At 41.0% G+C, this 23059-nt stretch overlaps 1 protein-coding gene across 5 annotated transcripts in view; it reads right to left on the reverse strand.

Moving 5' to 3' along the window:
* The window catches only part of LOC115095680 (solute carrier family 22 member 15-like), a 128779-nt gene that overhangs the window by 73319 nt on the left and 32401 nt on the right, over positions 1 to 23059 (reverse strand). For 4 of the 5 annotated variants that reach the window (XR_003857845.1, XM_029609721.1, XM_029609722.1 and 1 more), the window contains exons 3-4: positions 13368 to 13500; positions 7314 to 7478 (exon numbers count right to left, since the gene is read on the reverse strand). Coding sequence is in view for 4 of the 5 variants with exons in the window: in XM_029609721.1 (XP_029465581.1) it covers positions 7314 to 7478; positions 13368 to 13500 (298 nt within the window). In the remaining variant the exon portion in view is untranslated. The remainder of the gene's footprint in view (positions 1 to 7313; positions 7479 to 13367; positions 13501 to 23059) is intronic. The other variant, XM_029609725.1, reaches the window with a different exon arrangement.

The raw sequence follows: 23059 nt of genomic DNA on the forward strand, positions 1-23059 counted from the left end.
ACTTGGTTCCGTGCTTTCTAGCAGAAAATTAGCAAATCCTATACCTCCTTCGGAAGACTTAAGCAGGAGATTACTGCATGCTCAACAGGGACAGAAGTCTGGGATGGCAAAGACTGCTGTCCTTCCTGTATGATGAGAGTTGGAGATATCTCCAACGGAAGCTGAACTGATAGACTGAAGAAATATGGAAACCACATGTGTCATGATCAGGCTGGTACAACGAGGATTATACTCACCTTGTCCCGAAGGAGTTTCTGTACAATCCTAGCAATTAGATGAATTGGTGGGTATGAACAAAATAGACCGCCATTCTAGTTTAGCAAAAAAGCACCAGAGCTGATCTGTAGCTGCTCTAATTTTTTTTATTTTTGTTTTATATTCCACTTTTCAGGCACTTCAAAGCGGATTACATTTGGGAGGGATACTTCATATTTACACATGTTGAGGGAATGCAGTATTGTACAGAATTTTTGGTCTGATGTTGAGTCACATTCAACTGATTACTAACCAATCTCTTATTTTATTTGCAAGATTATGTTTATTGAATAGTTGGGACCAACACAGAGGGTTAGTTACATCACATGTTCTAGTTTCTCATATACTGAATGCTGAATGTTTAACGATAGCTTATTTTTGGAAATCTACGCCCATTTTGGATTACTGGAAAATTACTCTGGCAGTCTTCACAACTATGGAAAGACTTGTGTACATGTTAAAACACAAGATGGACTGCTATGACCAAATCTGAGAACCATATTGGAGGTGGCATTGAGCTACTATTTGAACTTGTTTGTTTGTTTATATTTGACGATCTTAGTATGTATTTTTAAATTTATTCCAGACTTTACATCTTTTTTTCAAATGTATATTTCTTTTATGGGTAGAGCAAGACTATTGCCATTTGATATTTCTTCTCCTGTCAAATTTGCTATTTTATTGTTGTCACACTGCGCCTTTTGTTTCTGTTGGAAAACTTAATAAAATAAATAGTTAAAAAAAAAACCAGATAACATTCAGGTACTGTAGATATTTTCTTGTCCCTAGTGGGCTCACAATCTAAATTTGTACCTGAGGCAAAGATGGGTGAAGTGACTTGCCCAAGGTTACAAGAAGTGGCAGCAGGATTTGAACTTGGTATCCCTGGTTCACCGCCTACTATTCTAACCAATAGGCTGTTACTCCACTGCTTGATTTCCGAGATGAACATGTCAATCACCGTGTTTCCTCAGTGACTGAAAAAGTCATTTACAACCCTTTGATCCAAGGACCACTTGTGCAGTTGCAACACTTTGCTGAAGCAGTCTGTCAACATATTCTGGATTTCCTGAAGGTAGGTCATCTGAAGATGGGCATTATGTCACTCTGCCAACAACCAGATTGGGATGGTCTACAGGCAAAGAGCAAAAGAACACTTATTTCACTGCTTGTTCAAATAGAACATGGCCATTCGGTTGTCCATCTGGATTAAGATTCTCCTTCCTGAAAGAAGGTAAAAGAAAGCTCTGAGATTAGTAAATGGCTTACAGTTCCAGTTGGTTGATTTGTAGAGGACTCTCCACTGGGGACCTCAATCTTTGGGCCCATGTTGCACTGGTGTGTGCTCCCCACCCACACCCCACCCCATGGTAGAGACACTGGTGGACAGTCACTTGATGTGGCTTAGTGAGAGATCTATCTTTGGAACCTTTGCATTCATCCCCCACTGAAGGGATGTTCTCATTTATTTAATTTATTTAAGGAACATATAGCCCATATTATACAATAGAAGCTCTCATCCTAGAAGTCACAGAGATGTGGTGCAATAATAGTTAATAGAGCTGATCCCATTGGCTTTGGAGACCCCACTTAAGGCCTCATATAAGCAGATGAGTCAGGGGTACCACATGTACCACAGCTGCCATGTGACTGAGAACCCGAATCGACCTTGCTGATGCTCAGTCCGGTTGAAGGAGAGACTTTACCAGGCCGTTCAGCAATGCAGCTTTTATGATGGGGAGAAATGCTTTATCCTGAAGCAAGTCTATCCAGGTTGCTACAAACTGAATTCTTTGAGACTGAACCAGGTTTGACTTGGAAAAATTGACCAGGAAGCCTGGGGATTCAAGGAGCCATATGAACTTTTAGGGATTCCATAAATCTTGCAAGAGATGTCACTAATCAATCATCCAGGAATGGAAATACACAAACTCTCCAATGTCTGAACTGGACCAACACCACTGCAAGGTATTTTGTAAATGCTTTTGGGGTGGTCAAGAAGCTAAAGGGGAGCACTTTGCATTGATTGTGTACATCCTTCATTATGAACCTGAGGAACTTCCAATGAGCGGGATGAATGGGAATGTCTACATCTTCAGATCCAGAGTACACCATCAATTCCTCAGTTCAATGAAAGGAAGAATTGTCTGGAGGGAGTTCATCTTGAACTGTTGAGAACATGCAATAAATCAGTTATTCAGGCTAATCCTCTTAATCGTAAGGACATTACAGACTTTCATTGTAAGTGGATGAAGCCATCTAAAGCATCATCAGATTTCATGTGGCCATCAACAGGCTCATTACAATCTTCTGTGCTGTTACAATTGCTTAAATATATTAGAGATTCCAAGAAAGGGAAATCGTTAGATAAGCATTTGCAGGTATTTGATTTATGGTATAGGCAGAGAGATTCAGTTACTACAGACACTGAGGGGCCTCAGAAACCTCCAGCGTATGCACCTGAGAATCCTATGCTTCATGCCTCTAGTTATTCAGGATTATACCCAGCATTGCCACAGTTTAATTTAGGGCATTTTCCAGTATATACTATGCCTAAAGACTTAGGACCTGTCAATCCACAAGATGTAGCCCCAATTTATTCAGAACCTTTCCAGAAACAGCAGCTTGTTCAGTCTTCAAAAGTCCAGTATAGGCTTCAATCCTCCTGACTTCTTGTGGATTAGGAAATACCAGGAACAGAATCCTTTGCCATGCTCCTGTTGCTCTTTTGGTTAACAGCCTTCTGAAAGAGCAACTCTTATCTCCAACTTCAGTTGGGCAGATTGAGAAAGGTCAGAATTGAAGACAGAAATCCATTGAGCAAGAAGAAAGCAAGAGAAGCATAAACAGTACCCATAGTCCACAATTTTCAGGACCCACAGTCCATGTGTTAGGGTTAGCAGAATTCAAATCTGTAGCCCCAGGTGTTCAGAGCCAGATGACTTGGTAACAGATCCACAGGGACTGTGAATCAACACAGATCCCCTGGTAAATGTCAAGACAAGAAATGTTTAGAGGTGGGCCTCCTTAAGGCCTCCTTTTGGACCAGCATTAAGTGAGGCTCCTCATAGACAGCAGTATATAAGGAAGCCCAGTGGACCACACCTTTTCTGGTCCAACAATCGAAAGCTGAGTTCATTCCGTGTATCCTGTTGCCTGGCCGCGTTCCTGTGTTCTTGCCTTCTGCATTCCTGGGCTTCTATGTTCCTGCTCCAGTCCTGCTTTGGTTCCCCAGTGCTCTCCAGAACTCTGGCCTGAAAAAACCTGGCGGCCACCTGAACCCAAAGACTCAACCTGTGAGGAACATCGGCTGTTTCAAGTGAAGACTTGTCTGTTCTTACAGGCTTACCCTTCTCACGATAACTATCTTCCTGATGACCTCCTGAGCTGTGCAAAATACTTTCCCTGTATTACCTCTTATAATACGCTCCTGCTGCCCCTTGTGCTTTCTCTCAATTTAAATCGCTCTTCCCTCTCCTCTCTCTCCCCCCTGCTAATACCCCTTTGAAACCTTTTTCTGCTACCAGTTTGTTCAATCGTAATTCTAGTATTTCTCCTCTGCCTACCCAGTTCCTTGCTTAGATTGTGGACTTTTTCCTCAACCACTTCTTGGTTGATACAACGTCGAACCCTGTAAATAGTTACCCAGTTTCCATGTTATCTTGTTATTCTCTTGAACTCATAGTTATTGTTATATGTAATGGCACTGCCAAAAAGTTTTAAGTTATCTGTAAACCGATACGATGTGCAAACGGTTGGCAGTATATAAAAATCTCTAAATAAATAAATAAGACTCCTGCTCCAGAACTCCAACCCTGGCCTAAGATAGGTCTATCCACTATTATACCCATAGCAGAGCGAGCCGTGACACCATAGTGATCTGAAGTCATTCTGGAAGAAAGGACTAAATACTTCTTCCCACTAGAGGAAGGGAGGCAGGCATCAAAAAATGGTGCCTGGCTTAGGCTGAGTCTGCTGCTCAGTCTTGGGCTGATGCTTGTCTTCTTGCTGCTGAATATGAACAAGCAGCTGCTTTTGCTGAAGAGTGGAAGAGCTCTATGGTCTTGTGGAGGACCCTTTATTGGGTATAATGTGCTGACCACCAAAATCATTGCTGGCAGTGTAAGTAAACTCCAGTTTAATTGTGATGAAAAGTCCTTGAGTGAGAACAAAGTTTGTCTGTGTTATGAGTTTTCTCAGCCAGAGAACTGCTTGCTTTAGCTTTTATGGGAACAATTTTCAAACTGCCCATGCAGGTGTTAAGTCCACACATACTTTCTACCCATGGGCTTTGACCCAGTTTTCTAAAGAAAAATACACGTTGGATTTTTACTTTGAAACTTGCCATAACTAAAAAGTAAATGTGGTGAGTTGCACCTGCTTTTTCTGCAGAGAGAACTCTGCTTGAAAAGAACAGATGCAGATTTTAAAATGTCATCCACAAGCAGAATTTTTTTTAACTTTTTATTTATAAACTTTTCTTGGCATACAAATGGCGTCCGAGAAAAAGGAATACAGCATTAAACTACAGATCTAATAGTGCAGTCAATCTGTCCTATACATATTCAGAAGTAAAATACACAGAATAAAAATAAGCTTACATACAGGTATATAACAAACGAGGAAGAATTGCATAGTATCACTGGTATATTTCCCACACAGATTTGTATTTAAACTGTTCATTCTTCAAAGCATAGCCTAATCACTCAATGTCAGCAATCTTCCTCATTTGAGCACACCAGTTCATCCCTCAACTTTTAACACACCCCTCCATGCTACCCCTCCCCCCTCACTGGGAACACCTCCTATCAATATGGCTAAAAGTATTAGCAGCAACTTGGAGAGTGGGCAACTTTCAGCCAGCCAATTTACACAAGTAAAATGTTTTTAACTCACATAAATCATTTTGAAAATTATCCTCTAAACTATGGATATTTATAAAAATACACTGCAGCTCACAGAAAATCATGTATTTGTCCAGTAACAAAATGTCCAAGCTTCTGGATTGTCTAACCACTTCTAATGAATAACCTTGTTGTGTAAACTCTTTGCATATGGACAAAGCAAGAAATGTGAAGACATTTCAGTGTGTTTTATTTAATTAAAAAAATCAACCTCAGTGCAGCCATGTGTCTAAATTTCATGAATTACCCCCAAGATGCTTTGTACAAATCAATGTAATACTTATAGATCATCGACTTTTCACAAATTTTCTAATATACCATGTACGTTTAACAAACCTAATATTATAAAGCTAGATCAATGTTTAAATAAATGCATGCACATAGACAATACACTAGCTAAAAAAGGATGTAACAACTCTAATGTAAGGATTGTTTAGTTGCAAATGTTTTAATGGTAACATTTTTAGTATAGAGAGAGAGAGAGAGAGAGAGAGAGAGAGACTTGCTATAATGTCTACTCCCTAGACAGGTATTTGTATTCCTCTGAGAGGCTCACCTAGTAACTCGAGGTGGGGATTAGGTATGAGTGTAGGGGGTTGGGGGCCGCTTTCACATTCAACATGAGACGTACGAACAGAACAGTGGTCTCTTGTGAAGATTTGATGGCCTTCGGAGTAAGGAAACTCACTCCAAGATGAGATTTGGGCAATGTTCTCTCACTCCAAGATGAGATTTGGGCAATGTTCTCTCAAACTATAAGCTAGTTTGAGAGAACATTGCCCAAATCTCATCTTGGAGTGAGTTTCCTTACTCCGAAGGCCATCAATTCTTCACAAGAGACCACTGTTCTGTTCGTACGTCTCATGTTGAATGTGAAAGCGGCCCCCAACCCCCTACACTCATACCTAATCCCCACCTCGAGTTACTAGGTGAGCCTCTCAGAGGGATACAAATACCTGTCTAGGGAGTAGACATTATAGCAAGGCTCTCTCTCTCTCTCTCTCTATACTAAAAATGTTACCATTAAAACATTTGCAACTAAACAATCCTTACATTAGAGTTGTTACATCCTTTTTTAGCTAGTGTATTGTCTATGTGCATGCATTTATTTAAACATTGATCTAGCTTTATAATATTAGGTTTGTTAAACGTACATGGTATATTAGAAAATTTGTGAAAAGTCGATGATCTATAAGTATTACATTGATTTGTACAAAGCATCTTGGGGGTAATTCATGAAATTTAGACACATGGCTGCACTGAGGTTGATTTTTTTAATTAAATAAAACACACTGAAATGTCTTCACATTTCTTGCTTTGTCCATATGCAAAGAGTTTACACAACAAGGTTATTCATTAGAAGTGGTTAGACAATCCAGAAGCTTGGACATTTTGTTACTGGACAAATCCCCACTTCGAGTTACTAGGTGGGCCTCTCATAGGGATACAAATACCTGTCTAGGGAGTAGACATTCTAGCAAGTCTCTCTCTCTCTCTCTCTCCCCCCCCCCCCCCGAAGATGGATTCGCGAAAACATCGCGGCACGCGAAGTTTCCCCGCTGCACGAAAAAAGCCTCATTTGCATGGGAAACGCCCCTTAATGCGTTACCAATGCGATATTGGAAAATGAGGCCCAAAGTGGACAATTTTCAAAATGTCCACACTGGGACAAAATCCACTGGTACTTTTTACCCACAGGCTTTGCTCCAAGTATCCAAGCAAAAATACACGTGCACTTTTGTGTTGAAAATTGCAGCAGATACTTTGCACCTGGTCGTTGTGGCAGTATTTTTTATTTTTATGAAAAGCAACACGCATAGATTTGAAAATGCTATCTACGAGCATTAACTTTCTCCCCAGCCAAAACATGCCACTTGGAACACCTCCTCCTAACGAAACATGTGCTTTTAGTTGCCCTAGGGAGCACAATTTCTCTTTATCCAGATATGTGGCTTTGAAAATGGACCTTATGAAGTACAAAGGAAATAAATTACTGAAATTTATTTCGGTCAAGGATTTTATTATATTCAATATAAATTCAATCCAATCTGTGATAATTTCACTGCTGAAAATCTGCTCTAACTCAATAGATATTTGAAAACCTAAGTTTCCTTATACATTTTTTTTTATTTCATGGAAATAGTCTGGTCTTACCTGTTAATGCCCAGTAAGATTTTCCTACATATTCCTGTGTCAGGACAAAAGACACCAGAGACATGCCACCATTCATAATCCCAACAACCAGGCGTGACAAAGCAAATACTTCATAGCTTGGAGCGAATGCCGTGACATAACCAAAAATAACATCGAAAAACAGGCCTGCACAAAAAAAACAGGTGTCAGTTTGCTGTACTTGATTCAGAAAGTGAGAGATTCCCAAAAGAACTAAACTGTTAGCAGGCTAATTCCCAAATCCCCCACAGTGCTGGTACCTGTCAAGCCACAAGCCAATTTTCAAAGAGAAACTCCCCATGGCGTTTCCCTTTGAAATTTCACTGGCAGCTGATGCTTCAGGGATTTTTTTTTTGTTTGTTTGTTTTTACCCCACAGACTTTGAGGGTACAAAGTATATGGAGGGAACAACATGCGGGGATTTCAAAATTTAATCCCCACGCGCACTTCACCGGGTCTGCTCCAACCCCAGCTCTGGCACTGCCCCTTTTTCCTGTAGGGGAGGAGCAGTCATTTTCATCTGCAGAAATGCCTTAAAAATTGCCTTCTTAAGGGGAAGCAGGAGCACAAGACTGTGTATGCACCAAAGCAGCTGTTCTGAGCCCGGTCTTCTGGGACCCACTGGCCAGTCTGTTTTTCAGGATATCCATAATGAACATACAAGAGATATATATCTGCATACAAGAGAAGTAAGATTATGCAAAAGACATGACATGCACATTCACTGTGAATGCTGCTCTCTTCCATCAAATATTTATTTCACCTAAAATTCCAATATCCAACACTACTGGGAGTCTTTTCTCCTCTTAATTTAACACTTTTCTAAACTGCCCCAGAAAATGTACTTGTTAGACAAACTACAATTTCTGAGAAGTTTTCTCTTATGTGACTCCCAGTGGGTCTCTAATGTAGTGCAATTTGAATATGATTAGGTCTCCCAGATTTATTATTTTTTGGCTCTAAATTATACATCTTATTTACTTCAAATATTATGTAAAATACTTTAAATGTAACAGAAGCTCAAACATGAAAAAAAACAAAACATTTGAGAACTGCAGAGTTTGCACCTCATTCAATTTCAGTCATATTTAAGAAAGAGACAGTGATTTTCCATCTTTCTGGATAAGTTATCAAAATTGTTTTAATGCTGGGAAACATGCGAGTGAAAGAACTAAGTTGGTTACCTGGTTCCCCCTGAATAGAACATTTTCAGATTTTTAATGGTTTTCCCAGTTTTATCTTGGGCAATGATGATTAGTGTGTACTTTTTTAAGGAAGAAACCAATAAAAAAAATCTTTGACAAAACAGATGTTCTCTGGAGACAATAGTTCATTTCCTACACAGATAAGGTGATATCATCTGATTGTGCAAAGAACACTTTTCCAAAACTTTCCAGCAAGGACTTCACACACCTCTGACCATTAGGGGTGAGCAGTGTATGTTTATTTGTGTGTTTTTGTTTCGTGTCCTTTTATGCTCGATTTCATTTTTAAAATGGTTTGTTGGGGGGGGGGGGGGATTCCCTAATTTCATGGCTAGCGCGCACTAAGTTCCATTACTTGGTGCCTGTCATGTGTAGTGAAGCACTACCTGCCTCCCTTCAGCCTTTTTTTTAAATTGAATATGTTGTTTTGTCACCCCCCACACCAGTCTCTCTCTCTCCAGTCACTCCCCTCAGACTAGTCTCTTTTTCTCACTAACCACTCCCCACATCAGTCGCTCTCTCACCAGCAATCACCTCCGTATCTCTCCCTCTCTCTCCAGTGCAGTCAGTCCCCCCTCACACCAGTTACCCCCACCCCAGTCTCTCTCTCACCAGCCGTCTTCAAACAAGTCTCTCTTAGAGAACATTGGTAAGCAACTTTGTTTTCTCTAAAGTCAAGCATTTCACCTAGATACACTAAACGGACTCCCTAGGTAGGTGTTGTCTTCAATTTAAAAAAAGGAGATAGAATAATAACCCACCAACTAGGGGGAACAACTGTTTTTTTCCCCATAGTATTTTAAATTCCATATGTTTCGAAATATGAAAACACATCACAATAAAAAATAAAAACGGGATTTGGGGAACTGAATTTGGGTTCTAATTCTCAAAAAAAAACAAACAACAAAACCATAGACAAAAGACTGCCTGAACCTGCTACCTGCTACCATGATGAGAATCTGTATCAAAATAATAGACCTATGTAAATGGGTGAACTGAAATCCATGTCACAGCTCTCAATATTTCCTGAATAGAAATTGACCTCCAATGGGCCATCAAAATGACTATAACCCTGAAATTATGGGACTTGAAATGGCCTCTCAAGGTCAAACCCACTTGGATGTGGGTGAAGGACATGCAGTTCATTATCCAATTAAAGAGGGTTCTGTTCAAAACAGAAATTTCAGGCATGTTTCTGCAAGAGAAACAAAAAGATGGGTGGACCTGCTCCAGGCAGAAGGTGATGCCTCTTATGATGGTAGGTGAGCACAGCTTGTTCACATTTGTTGCATGTGGTTTTAAGAAAAGTGCTGGAAAGATAAATGATTAAGGTGGAAATCCAACACCACTTTAGGCAGAAACTTAGGGTGATTGCACACTACTGCCCTGTTATGATCAAATTTAATTTAACAGGTAAGTAAGACCTTTTAGCTTGCTCAATCAATTACTTACAGTCACTCAGAGCTCTAGCCTTCTCACCCCAGAAATCCACCCATTCAAGGTCAGCAAGGGTTTGTTTTTTTACCCTTACAGAAGCCCTATTGTTGTCTGGAACAAGCTGAACCCTAGAAATGACTTCTCCAGAGAAATAAATGCTTCTTTAGATCTGGATTCCAGTACCTCCTTAGTGGGAAAGGAAGTTTGAAGGCCTAAAACATTGAATGGTCATCTTGGAGGACCTACACAGCCTCCTTGACTTTATCTCACAAGAGATTCCCTCCAGTACAAAAGCACATAAGTAAGCCTTTCATGCATATCTTCACAAAGGTAGATGCTCACAGCCTTGACAGTTTGCACTCACCTATCTCCACTACACTGCACGCGTTGCAGTTTAAAGGCATCATATGCCAAAGGGACAAAATGCTTTATATGCTCCCTTGCCTTCAGTTGGCAGTGAACAGAATTCATCATTCCTCTTCTAGGAAGCAATCAGTGAAACCCTATGATTTTCCAGAAGGGTGTGAAAATGATAGACCATGCATGTCTGGTAGGATGCTATGTGGGACAGAAGCACAGCATTCTGATTTTTGCCTCTTACCAAAAATTATCCAAAATATGATATTCATGCCCTGGGGCACCGTGGTGTGCTTTTTAGGCTTCCTGGTCATTTATGGGCAGATTCATCCATCACAGAATGATATGGTAGTTGGGAACAGTCTAGATACAGTATTTGTTTTCTGCCTTTTCACTAACTTGGAGACAGAGTGTGGAGTTTCCTCATATCCTCTTGCCCACCTAATGATACAACGAATAAGTGGACAAGCATGCCACAGACTCTTCTGGGACATCCAAGTATTTGAGGAGACCAAATGGTGCCCTGGGCTCTTCCTCAACTGAACAGAGATAGAATTTTGTATTTGAAAATTATTAAATGAGTTTTTTTAAAGATTTGTTTTACTGTCAGTCTTTTGATATGTTCTACACCTCACTGATCAGGGTTTCTCTGCATGAGCGGTCTATAAGAATAAATAAATAGTCTTTACAAAATCTGAGAAGACAAGATCTTCAGGTGGAGATCTATTTCTTGCCTGTGGAGAAAAGGGTCCAAAAGGGGAGTTTAGAAGAGAATTATTCTTCAGAACAAATCTCTTCTGACTCTTAAGGGGGCTCTCAAAAGCACCTAAAGCCATTCTCTATGAAGACACCAATCCTAGCATCAAATGCCTATCAGTGCCAATGGATGACTTTCAAGATATCAGCGCTAATCATTGATGAATGTTTAGATAAATGTTCTCTGGGATGGAAACATAACTATGGTTCACTGCCAACACTGAGCCTCAATGCTCAAAGCTCAGTAATAGGTCTAGAGCACTCAGTAGCACAATGCAAACCAGTAGTTGGGCCATTCAAAACTTCGAGGTGGGGTGGAACTAGTGGATGACTGCTGCCAGATGAACGTCAAATGTTGGGCAGCCATCTCCACCACTTGACTCCACAGTCATTCCTTAAAGGCTGTTGATCTGCAGATGCTACTGAAATCAACAAAAGAACTGAATTCCTTTAGAATATCTTGAACTGTCCCAAAATCTCAGACCTCTAGAGACTGGCAACAGAGTGAATGTAGCAGATTATCTCCATGCACAGCTGCTTTGTAGGTGGGAATACTGCCTCCAGAATCCCTTGACTCTCAAAGTCATGTATCAAAGAAGATTGGTATTGATGCACTGATGAAGCTTCTCCTTTGATGGCACTATTTCTCCTCAGCTCTCTACTAGAGTACTCAAAGCCCAATGCTCAGACCTGTCTCATTATCTGAAGCCGTCCACAGGCTTAAATGTCAAGTTGATGGGGAGTGGTGAGTATGAAACTCTCCTTGGTAGCCCCAAACCTCCCATCCTTATGCTTCTTTGATGCTTTCAGCACCAGCTTGCTGGAGTTGGATTTATTATTCATGCCTTCCAGATAGGACTACTGTCTCATCTATCAGAACATGATGGGCCTTTGCAATATTTTGCAGCAAATACTGCATAGGGACATGTAATGATCCTTTTCTAGACATTGAAGGCAAGTCTTCTAATCTAAAGTTTATATACCATCTTTCTCATCCAAAGGACCACCCAATGAGGTTTACAGCAATAAAAAATACCTACCAAATATGTAAAATACACATACATAATACAAAAAAATATATATATTCAAAAATATCACACTATTAAAAAAAATGTTGTGATGACATTAATGAGCATCTTCTGATTGCAGTCTGGACACTTGCTTAACTTAGTCTTCTTCAGAGCCATTGTCAGAAAAACATCAATGCAAAATGAAAAGGAGAAACCTTTTTTTTTTACAGACACAGCTTGAGAAGAAAAAAAGGGGCAGTAGCCAAAAGACTTGTTAGAAGCACTGCCAAAGGAGTCTAGAACAGGGTGACAAAGAAAAAAAAATCTTTAGAACACCAAATCTAAGAATTACTAGGAAAAAAAGAACACTAAGGCACATTCTGCCTAGGAGGGGGAGTTATAAAGAAAAAAAACAAGTAAACCAATTGTACAAGTAGTGAAAAACAGAGCAGATCTCTGCATGATGGCCATCAATACTCTCAGCAAAAAATGAACTGAGGCATGCCGCAGGGCCATAGGAACGTGAGAGCTGCTGCAGACGTCCACAGGGACCTTCGAGATTTCGCTAGAAAGTTATGGAAAAGTGTTCCACGTCAGCACTTTCAGATGACATCAGCCTATCTATGTGACAAGTGAACCGACTGTCTTTAGAGATAGAAAAAAATATTTTTAAGAACAGTTTTTAAGGAACCAATGAACTATTGCCTGTACTGTACTTCACATTTTTACAATTTTCAGACATATCTCCTCTTCCACATTATGGAATGTGAGCTCCTACTGTTTAAACAGTAAATAAAAAAGAGAAGAGTCTATGGACATTAATAAATGTAATGAATAGCAATGGCAAAAACAAGCATGGTAGGCTCAGGCCTTAACTGAACTGTCCGTAAAAAGAAAAATGCAATATACTTCTTTGATGGTGAAAAAGAAGAGTATAACAATTGTTTTGAGTATGTCAATAAAAAGTACTGCTGTTTTAACAATAAATACCAAAGATCTGGAGGTTTGAAAATAAATAGAATATAACTGAGCCAGAAAATATACATATCATCAAATTGGAAGACCTAATGATCACTAGTGTTTACATAATGCCCCAGTTTATACTTTGTTAACTTATACATAGTGTTATCTTTAAGCATGAAGAAAGGAAATGTAATCACATACACAGCTTATAGCCTCAGCTAGAATTCTGAGGACAAATCTTCCAAAGCTGAAAGTTAAAAAAGGATACACAGCAAGAGAGCAAGATAGCAAGAGACATGAAGTCTTACCTAACAAATAAATCGGTTTCCTACCCACTTTATCAGAAAGTGGGCCAAATAACATGTTCCCAATAAGTAGTCCAGCAAAAAACATGGATGCTGCAAGGCTCACTTTATAAGCTTCTTGTTTAATTAAGTACCACTGTTGAAAATAAAGATTTCTGTTTTGAGTTGTACCCGAATAGAAATGTCTAAAGGCATTTGGTTAAAACGTTTTTAAGCATTAACCCATTAACGTTCAAAAGCATTACTTCCTTTGCAATGTTTATTTTGGAAAGATACATATTATATTGTTCCAAACTTCATTGTAGCTTTCTGATTTACAAGTGAATCAAAAGAGAATTTGATTCAAATGCATTAACTACCAATTTCACAAGAAGGAAAACACTACAGATGAGAATCCAGACTGCAATACCCAGTTTGGGCTTCTGTTCCTTGAGCTGATCTGGGCTACAGTATTGCCAAAGTAGCATTTAGAAGGATGATTGAATGCATCAGTTGCCCAGTTAGTGAACTGATATGGGTAGGTTTCCATTAGGTGTGTAAAGTGCAACTAATAACGCAAACAGTAAAGTACTATGCAATGATCTGTTATCTCACATACTTTAATTTCACTATTACCAACATCTAGGCAAATATACTACTATAAGTTAGATCTAAAGAAAGGGACCAGAATGTTCCAGAAAGCTTATATACTACTTTTTATTCAGGTCATTAATTCAATGTTTTAGTCAATCCTTAACAGAGAATAATGAGACAACACACAACCACATACATCCATTCCAACCTCATTCTTCTCACCCTCATTTAAAATGTACTGTCACCTGCAATAAATGTGTGCTAACAAACTACTTCCAATAAGAACTTACTGCTTTAAAAAAAAACAAACCTGTCTTCCTAAATATCCCTACTCGGCTCACCAAAGAGCCTTTCTGTCATACAATCTGACCCAATTTAAAGACAAGAACCACATGCCCAACTCCCCCATTACCCCCCAATGTTGTGAACAGCCAAACCTTCAACTTACATCTAAAAGGGCAAAGATCAGGTATCTGTCTAAGATAAAGGGGCAACCTGTTCCAAAGAAAGGGCACAGCCCAAGAGAAAAACTGATTCCTCATCATAGCTAACTGAGTATCTCTTGGTGATGGTATCTGAACCAATGCCCCTGAGAACAAAGTAAGAGAAGGCACATAATTCTGGATTCTAGATCTCAGATAACCTGAGCCAAGCCCTTGAATAACTTTAAACACCATGGTCAGGACCATGAGTTCAATCCTTGCCTTCAGTGATGACCAGTAAAGACTGACCAAAATTGGGATAATCTGCTCAAGGGCCACTTTAGACTAGATTTTCGCTGTAGTGTTCTGAATCAATTGAAGTTGCTTTATCCCTTTTAGGGATAATCCTAAAAAAAGGATCACAGTAATCCAATAACACTAATTCTAGCATAGATCCTCTGCAAAAATTATGGTCAAATTTGGCAAAATTGGTACAAGTATTAGAAACTATCCCACCACTGAAGAAATTTGCATGTCCACCACCAAAGCTATGGACTCTTTCTTTAGCTTCCACAGAAATAACCTGTAACATAATCATTGGTCATTAGCCCAAGCCTTCTCCTTTAAGGACCTACAATATTTCAAATTTATCTGCTATCTCAGGTAGTACCAGCCAATGCTTTTATTTGATGGACATTCCATCCCTGTCAGACCTCAAGCTCGAGACTTGGGAGATGTTGACTCATCCTCATCATTACATCCCTATATTACTGCCTTAGTCCAAACTTTTTACTTCAAGCTACATCTCATACCCCTTAAAGCCTTTTCTCTGCTACTCCAATTTTCGTACTGTCACTCAATCACTGATTCTCTTTGCCTTTGACTATTGTAATGCACTGTTCCTAGGCCTACCATACTCACATTTAAGAGCCTTACAACTAATCCAAAATTCTGACACTTGCTTAATTTTTGACTCTTCACTACTTGAACATATTTTACCTGTCTTTGTTAATTTACATTGATTACTTGTTGTATGGCAAGTGAGATTTAAAATTCTCACTCTAATTTTTAAGGCTTCTCATGATCTTGCTCCTTCTTGTATTGCCTCGGCAGTATGTAAATACCTCCCTACGTGACCTCTTCATTCATCCTCCAAAAATGTATTGGAGATTCCTTCACTGAAACAAACATTCTCGTCTGGTAGAGTCCAGAGCACAGATTTTCAGCATAGCCAGCCCTGGTTTATGGAATGATTTACCAGAGGCAATCTGGGCTGAAAAGGATGTGCTTCATTTTATAAAGTTTCTAAAATCCCACCTGTTTTCCCTTGCACTTCCTCTTTGAAGGTGGCTCTATATTTCTGGCAGAGCTGCCCCAAACTTATTTTTATTTATTTACATTTTTATATTCCGCTTTTCGGCACTTTAACATGTACATCAAAGCAGATTACACTCAGGTACTATAGGTATTTCCCTATCCCCACAGGGCTTACAATCTAATTTTGTACCTGAGGAAACGCAGGGTTATGTATTTTCACATTTGTTTTTGGTCAAAATTGTTAGTATTTTAGGCTGATGTTCACCCCACTGTAAGATTTAATTTGTTCTAAATGACCATCCTCCCCATCTCAACCAAAATATGATGATGGTCGCACAATCTATTATATCATCATATTTTGGTTGAGATGGGGAGGATGGTCATTTAGTATTCTTAAGTATATCCACCTGTCTCCAGTTTACACAATTAAAGAAAGGTATGTGGTAGATTTAATTTATCGCTAGTTTTCCTTTAAGGGTATCTCTCTGTTAAATGTTACATGTGGCTTTTCTTATGTATATACTGTTATTTGCTGAGCTTTGTGGATCAGCGGAATACAAATTGTTCAAATAAATAACCTATGACCATATAACCAGTCCGAAATCAGCCGCAGACACAGGTTGAGACGTCCCAGGGCCTCCTGATAATCAGCCCCCGAATGAGATGAAAAGCTGAATAGCATCAGAAAAGAAGTGAAACCAAATTCTGGCTAGGACAATAAAGCTTTGAAGCAGATATAAAAAAAAAAAAAAAAATTACATAGTAGAAATGGGAACAAAAATGGCCCTGGGCTTTGCCACGAGATTGGTCATCCATGTTGCATGATCTATTTTGCCAACAAATATATTTTTTTATAATCTGACAAAAAGGAGTCTGACCACTTAAGCGCCTGGCCTACAAACCCCCTATGTTGCCAAGCTCTGCAGTAGTAGCTTAAAATTCTAAAGCACAGCTTATATCAAGCAGAACCACTACTGCTTCAAGATGCTTATCCTTTATTACAACATCTTTTTTGTTAGTCCAATAAAAAGGTGCATCAACCTACAAGAACTCCTGTGTATTCTTTTGGAACAATGACTGTAACCCTCTAATTTCACCTTGTTTCAGTACTTATTTTTGAGAATGCTTTGTAGAGCGAAGTAAACACTGTATATGCTAACTTGTAAAAAAAAAAAAAAAAAAGAAAAAGTCTTGAATAAAACTTAAGCAAAATCCATAGGAAATTTGTTTCAGAAATTGAAATATTTACAAAATAAAAAGCAAACACTAACGTGACGATTCCTATAAGGTACTGGAACTCAAAAAGGAAAAGCTATCAAATAAAAGCACAAGGGCGCGGGTGGGGCAGAATACAAGATTCTGAATTCAAGGAGAGTAAACTGCAGTCAATATGCAAAGATGGGGGGAAACTAAAGTGCAAGCAGCTTTTCAAACAAGAAGTTCAGCAACTAGTGAACCACATAAGCTTTCCCACCTCAAGAGTATTGGTAAATGCAAGAGTTCCCAATCTTTCAGGGAACACGGACCCCTTTTCAGCTTCAAAATGTTTCACGGATCCCCACACTCTTGCCATAACAAAATAAATAACGCTATGCACTCCAGAATCATTCATAATGTATAAAACTTTCTTCTTAACTCAATATGCAGGGAGGTCAATTTTCAAAGCTATTTTAAAATTGCCCTCATAATTGAAGATTGAGGCCATTCCTCCTTGCAGTCTAGCTGCAGTGGGAAAAGGAAGCAAATTCCAGGTCGGCAACTTGGTATGTCCTGGCAGAAAATCAGGCCTGGTACCTGCAGACCTGCAATCTCATTTTCAAAGGGAAACTGACTGCGGAGTTTCCTTTTAAAAACTTGAGCCAGCAGGGGAAAGCCAGTACTTTTGTAGCCGTGTACTTTGCATTTGCTTTGAAGCAGATGCAAAGTACATGCATGAAAGTATGCGTGTACATTTCAAAATTAAATCTCTGCATGTCCTTTCTCTCCCCAGACCTAGCTCTGTTACTTGTTTCCCCTGCCCGTAAGCATGCTAATTCACAGTCGGGCCGATGCAGTACACCCGCCATTGGACGCGAGTTTTCCCTTACCCCTTATTCAGTAAGGGGCCGAAAACACGAGTCCAACCCACCAAACCTTATAGCGCCCTCAACATGCAAATGCATGTTGATGGCCCTATTAGGTATTCCCGCACGATTCAGAAAACAAAATGTGCAGCCAAACCGCACATTTTGTTTTCAGAAATTAGCGCCTACCCAAAAGGTAGGCGCTAATTTCTTCGGGCACCGGGAAAGTGCACAGAAAAGCAGTAAAAACTGCTTTTCTGTGCACCCTCCAACTTAATATCATGGCGATATTAAGTCAGAGGGCACGAAGGGTAAAAAAAGTAAAGAAAAAAAGAAAAAAAAAATTTGAAGTCGGCCCGTGGCTGTTGGGTCGAAAACCGGACGCTCAATTTTGCCAGCGTCTGGTTTCCGAGTCCATGGCTGTCAGCGGGCTCGAGAACTGTCGGCGGCAAAATTGAGCATCGGCTGTCAAACCCGCTGACAGCCACCGCTCCAGGCCAAAAGGAGGCGCTAGGGACACACTAGTGTCCCTAGCGCCTCCTTTTGCCTGTTTCTACCGCCGGGCCTCATTTAAATACTGAATCGCGCGCACAGGCGAGTGGCCTGTCCGCTCTCCCGCGTACTTTACTGAATCGGCCCGAGTGTAAGTACTTTTAACACTCAGTGGCAGGGAGTAGCAATTTTCAAAAGGCCTTTTCATGAGGATAAATGTGTTTACCCACACAAAAGTTTTAAAACTTAGCCTTCATGAAAACTGACCCCTTTTAGTCTGCTTTTCTTTTAATCTTTATTTTTTAAGATGTTTATAAACACAAATAGAAAATAGTCATTAGATTAGATTTTAGAAAAAGCAAAACAATATCCTGCTTTAAAATGAAAAGAAGGCTGAGATTGACATGTTCTCTGTGCATCCCCCCCAAATAACTTGTGTGTTTAATGTCATATCTGCACCTGGCTGTTTCATCCTGCCTCCTTCTTGTTCCCTAATGATCATCTTTCCCTTCTTCCCTCCTGGATCATGGTGGTCCTCTCATCTCATCTCTTCCTTTCTTTTTCTACCTCTGTCCAGCGTAATTCCTGGGGGGTCCTCCCCTTCTCTCCCCTGATAAGCTGCCATCCACTTTCACTCCTCTTAACCACGTCCATCATGGATTTCTGTCTCCCTCTTTATCCTCCTTTTCTTCCTTCCTTCCTGTCTCATTCTTTCTCTGCTCTGTCTTTTCCATCATATTGTCAACCCGAGACCCATTTCGTCCTTTCTTCCTATAAACCATTCTTGCAGCTCTCCTCACCTCCCTGACAGGCCAGTGGCAGAGCACAGGGCAGTAGTGGGAAATGTTTCTCACCACTGTGATAACGGAGCTTTCCTCAGTTTTCCTCAGTGGGCCACAGAAGCTGCAACGGTTCTGACAGCTGCAATTGGCCCCTCTCTTCCCCACATCTTCTCCATGTGCAGCAGTGGAGTTTTTGATTCTCAAGGGTACAACTGGTCCCTCTCTTCCACACCTCCAACTAAACATGTGGCAGTGCAGTTTGAGGCTTTGTTTCTCCTCCTCCTGGTCTGCAGCAATATGGGTGACGTTTTTGCGGCCATAATAGGCTGCATTCTCAGGCTCCTGGCCTGTGGCAGCAGCACAACCAATCACATGTAGTAGCAGCCTGCTCGTTTTCTCCCTGGCTATATTCACTGTCATCCCTTATGGAGGACCCCCCCCCCCCCCCCCCCCGGGATGGTCTCACAGACCCCCAGGTTGGGAGCCACTGGTATAATGTTTTGAAGCAGATTAGAAAATGGATATAAACTGCTGAAAAGTTAGTTCCACCATCATAAAATATGCAGTTTATTGTCATCAAAAAATGGCTGCACAGAACTTGGCAAAACTACCCTAAAATCTCCAATAAAGAAAGATCAGTACATTTTCATGTTTTCCCCCATGCATTCTTACAAAGCCTTCTTTACTCCTCTGTACTTCCACACGAGATTTAGCAGAAAAATAGTTTTGTCTAAAATAAACTGGAGTTTTAAACTTTATTTCCAATTCCTGACCCAGAAACTAATATTTGGATGACCTTGATGCTTTCCAAGCAAAAAAAAAAAAAAGAAAACGAAAACTATAGGATCAGTTAATTTAATGTTTTCACATGCTCAAAATTTATGCCTCATTAGGCTTCAGGAATGTATAATACATGAACATTAAATACTAAGAAGTTTAAGGCTAGGAAGGCAAAGTCCCACCCAGTCAGCATTAACAAGGCAGCGGGCACAGCATTCTCTTCCCAGCCCGACTGCCCTGGGGCATTAGGGCTGAGCCCTCAACAGTGGGGGCAGTAGCAGTGGCTGGAGTAGGGGGTTTTGGTGGTGTCCTTCCTTCCACCTCCTCATCCCTTTGTTCCTTTTTACCCTTCATTCCCCCCCCCCCCCTTTCATCTTCTGTCCTTATGGGAGTTTTGATTCAATTAGGCCCTGAGCAGCCCCTGGTTGATCGGCTCCCATGAGGACATCATTGGCTTTAAGCAGAGCATCACAAATCTCACTCTGCTTTGCCCGGCACTTCAGTTCAGCGGCGTCTTGCAAATCCACTGGCTGAGGTCATTTACCTGCGGCTATGATCAGGAGGACCCAGAGTGAAGGGGCATCAGCAGCAGCGTCGGCAGAGATCAGAGTAGCTCCAACAGGAGTAGCTGGCTCATCAGTGTCCTCAGTGCAGGAGACTGCATAGGGCTGAGCAGTTTCTAGTGCAGATGGGAGCACTACTTCTTGCCCATCAGCTCCTCTGAGTCCTGGAGCCAAGGCTGCAGTTATTCATAGTGGAGGGGGGTAGGAGCAGAAGTTTAGAGAGCAGGGGATTCAGTACTATTAACACACAACCACGCATGGGGAACATAAGTGGCAATGTTGCTGTTCACCTCGATGCCGATCCCAATCTCGCACAGCCTGAGACCTTGGGTTCTGGGTTAAGTCCCTCCTCCTTCCTTTCCCCAGTGTCATTACTAGAGTGAGGCCCAGCTGGTGCAAGAGGCCAGCGTGGCAGGTCAGCAAGTGGGGTAGGTTTGGGAAGTTGGGGCACATTATCAGGGGCAGCTGCCTCTGAGCTTGAACTGGTGACCTCGGCAAGGGGGGAGACCTGCTCAAAAGAGTGCAAATGGAAAAGGGAATGGTGCTGCACTGAGAGGAGAATCCAAGCAGAGGGTTGGACATGCATCTAAGAAAAGAGGTGCTGGAAGGAGCACTATTGCAGTGGCTGTCTATGTTTCAGCAGGTGAAGAGGTACAGTCGTAGGCAGCAGATGAGATCATTCCTGCATATGACAGCATGGAGCGGGAGAGTTTCCAAAAGCATGAAGACTAGAGCAGTACGCTAGGATGGCAGACGGTGCTTCAGTGGAGTCCAACAGGATATTGGTATGGGGGGTACGTTTAAAGGTGGTTTCAGGAGTTGGGTATGGAGGAGCTCGGACTGGGGAGGGAGAGGCAGATATGGGTGGAGTGGCATCGAGTGGTGACCAGATTGAGTAGTGGGTGGGGCATGGGGGGATATCTGCTTAGGGTGTATGGAGATCAGGTGGTAGAAGGGGTGAATGCAGGAGTCATGGTGCCTCAGTGAGGGGCAGGTCAGTGGGGAGGGGTGCGAGTCCAGATCAAGGTTGGGGCAATGCCTGGCATTTCCTCCTTCCAGGGTATCTGGGTTGGGATGAACAGACAGTAATATCACATCAAGAGTCAGGGAGGAAGCATGTTGTTTCATGAGGAAGCAGTATTGCACAGCGATGGAGCGGAGATGGCAAAGGCCTGAGGATGTTGCATGCAGATGGATTAGGAAGCAAACTAGCAGGGTCAAGGGAAAGTGATCAAGGAGGCGTCGTTTGGTGTCCTCTATTTCCTCTTCGTCTAGTTCTTCAACAGTGTCTTTGGATTCTGTGCGCAGAGCAAGGCATAGAGAGATTGAGGGCAGTCCACAGCAGGACATAGGTCACCCAGCCTTGGCAGCACTGAAGAAGATCAGGAAGAGATCTTACATAAATATATTTAAGTTGTTGGAAGGCAGGAGGGGGTGAAGAAAGGTGGCAAAAAAAAAAAAAAAGTATGTTTGAGAATTATTTGGGAAGATGGATGGGACAGTGCCAGGAGTGTCCCAACTGCTAAGGTTAGTAAATTTGATGTGCAGCACAAACATGTAATGCACTATATAACCACCTTCTGTAAAACAGGGAGGCAGAGCAGACTACTTGGGAAATAAAATGATTAAAATCCAGTTTGGTCTTTGCCTCGTCCCAGTGCTGAGTAATTTTCATGCATATTGTTTTCATTTTTACAGATCTTACACAAACATAAGGAGACAAACAAGAAAAAAAAAAGTAGATAATGGCATGCAACTCACTCATCTCTGAGAGGCAATCTGGTCACCTGAATGCTTCTTTGACACATTCTTCTTTTATAGTTTGATTTAGCTTTTCAAGTTAAGATGTTCTTGGATAAAACCAGCAATTTTAGTTATGTGCATTCCTATCACATCAAGCTGAGTGTTAAATACATGGTCAGTCTCCAGCGAGATTGAGGAGGTATAAACACATGCATCTAAAAACAAGCACCACAGACACATGTTGTTGTAAATGGGAGAGAGAGAGGAGAAGAATGAGAGTGTTGCAGAGGGTGAGGGTAGTAATGGAGGAAAATGAGAGAGCTGTAAGCGGGGCAGACAACCTCCAGTCCATATGGATGCCAGTCTGCTTGAATTTTCAGAATATCCCCAATGAGAAGTGGTTATTTACTCTTTCGGATAATAGAAAGACTAGGGGGCACTCCATGAAGTTAGCATTGGGCACATTTAAAACTAATCGGAGAAAGTTCTTTTTCACTCAACACACAATTAAACTCTGGAATTTGTTGCCAGAAGATGTGGTTAGTGCAGTTAGTGTAGCTGTGTTTAAAAAAGGATTGGATAAGTTCTTGGAGGAGAAGTCCATTACCTGCTATTAATTAAGTTGACTTAGATAATAACCACCGCTATTACTAGCAATGGTAACATGGAATAGACTTTGTTTTTGGGTACTTGCCAGGTTCTTATGGCCTGGATTGGCCACTGTTGGAAACAGGATGCTGGGCTTGATGGACCCTTGGTCTGACCCAGTATGGCATGTTCTTATGAATATGCATGAGATGGGAGACCAAGATGGCTGCCGCTTGAGAAGCAGGGTTGGAGCTGTCTCTCCTCAACTTGCCTTTTCTTTGCTTTTGCCTTCAAATGATAAGCCCCAAAGAAAGTGTAAAGCTAAGATAAGAGAGACAATTACCCCTACTATCTCTTCCGACTTAATTCAAC

This window comes from Rhinatrema bivittatum, chromosome 7 (assembly GCF_901001135.1).
Source record: "Rhinatrema bivittatum chromosome 7, aRhiBiv1.1, whole genome shotgun sequence".
In the NCBI taxonomy this organism is placed as follows: domain Eukaryota; kingdom Metazoa; phylum Chordata; class Amphibia; order Gymnophiona; family Rhinatrematidae; genus Rhinatrema; species Rhinatrema bivittatum.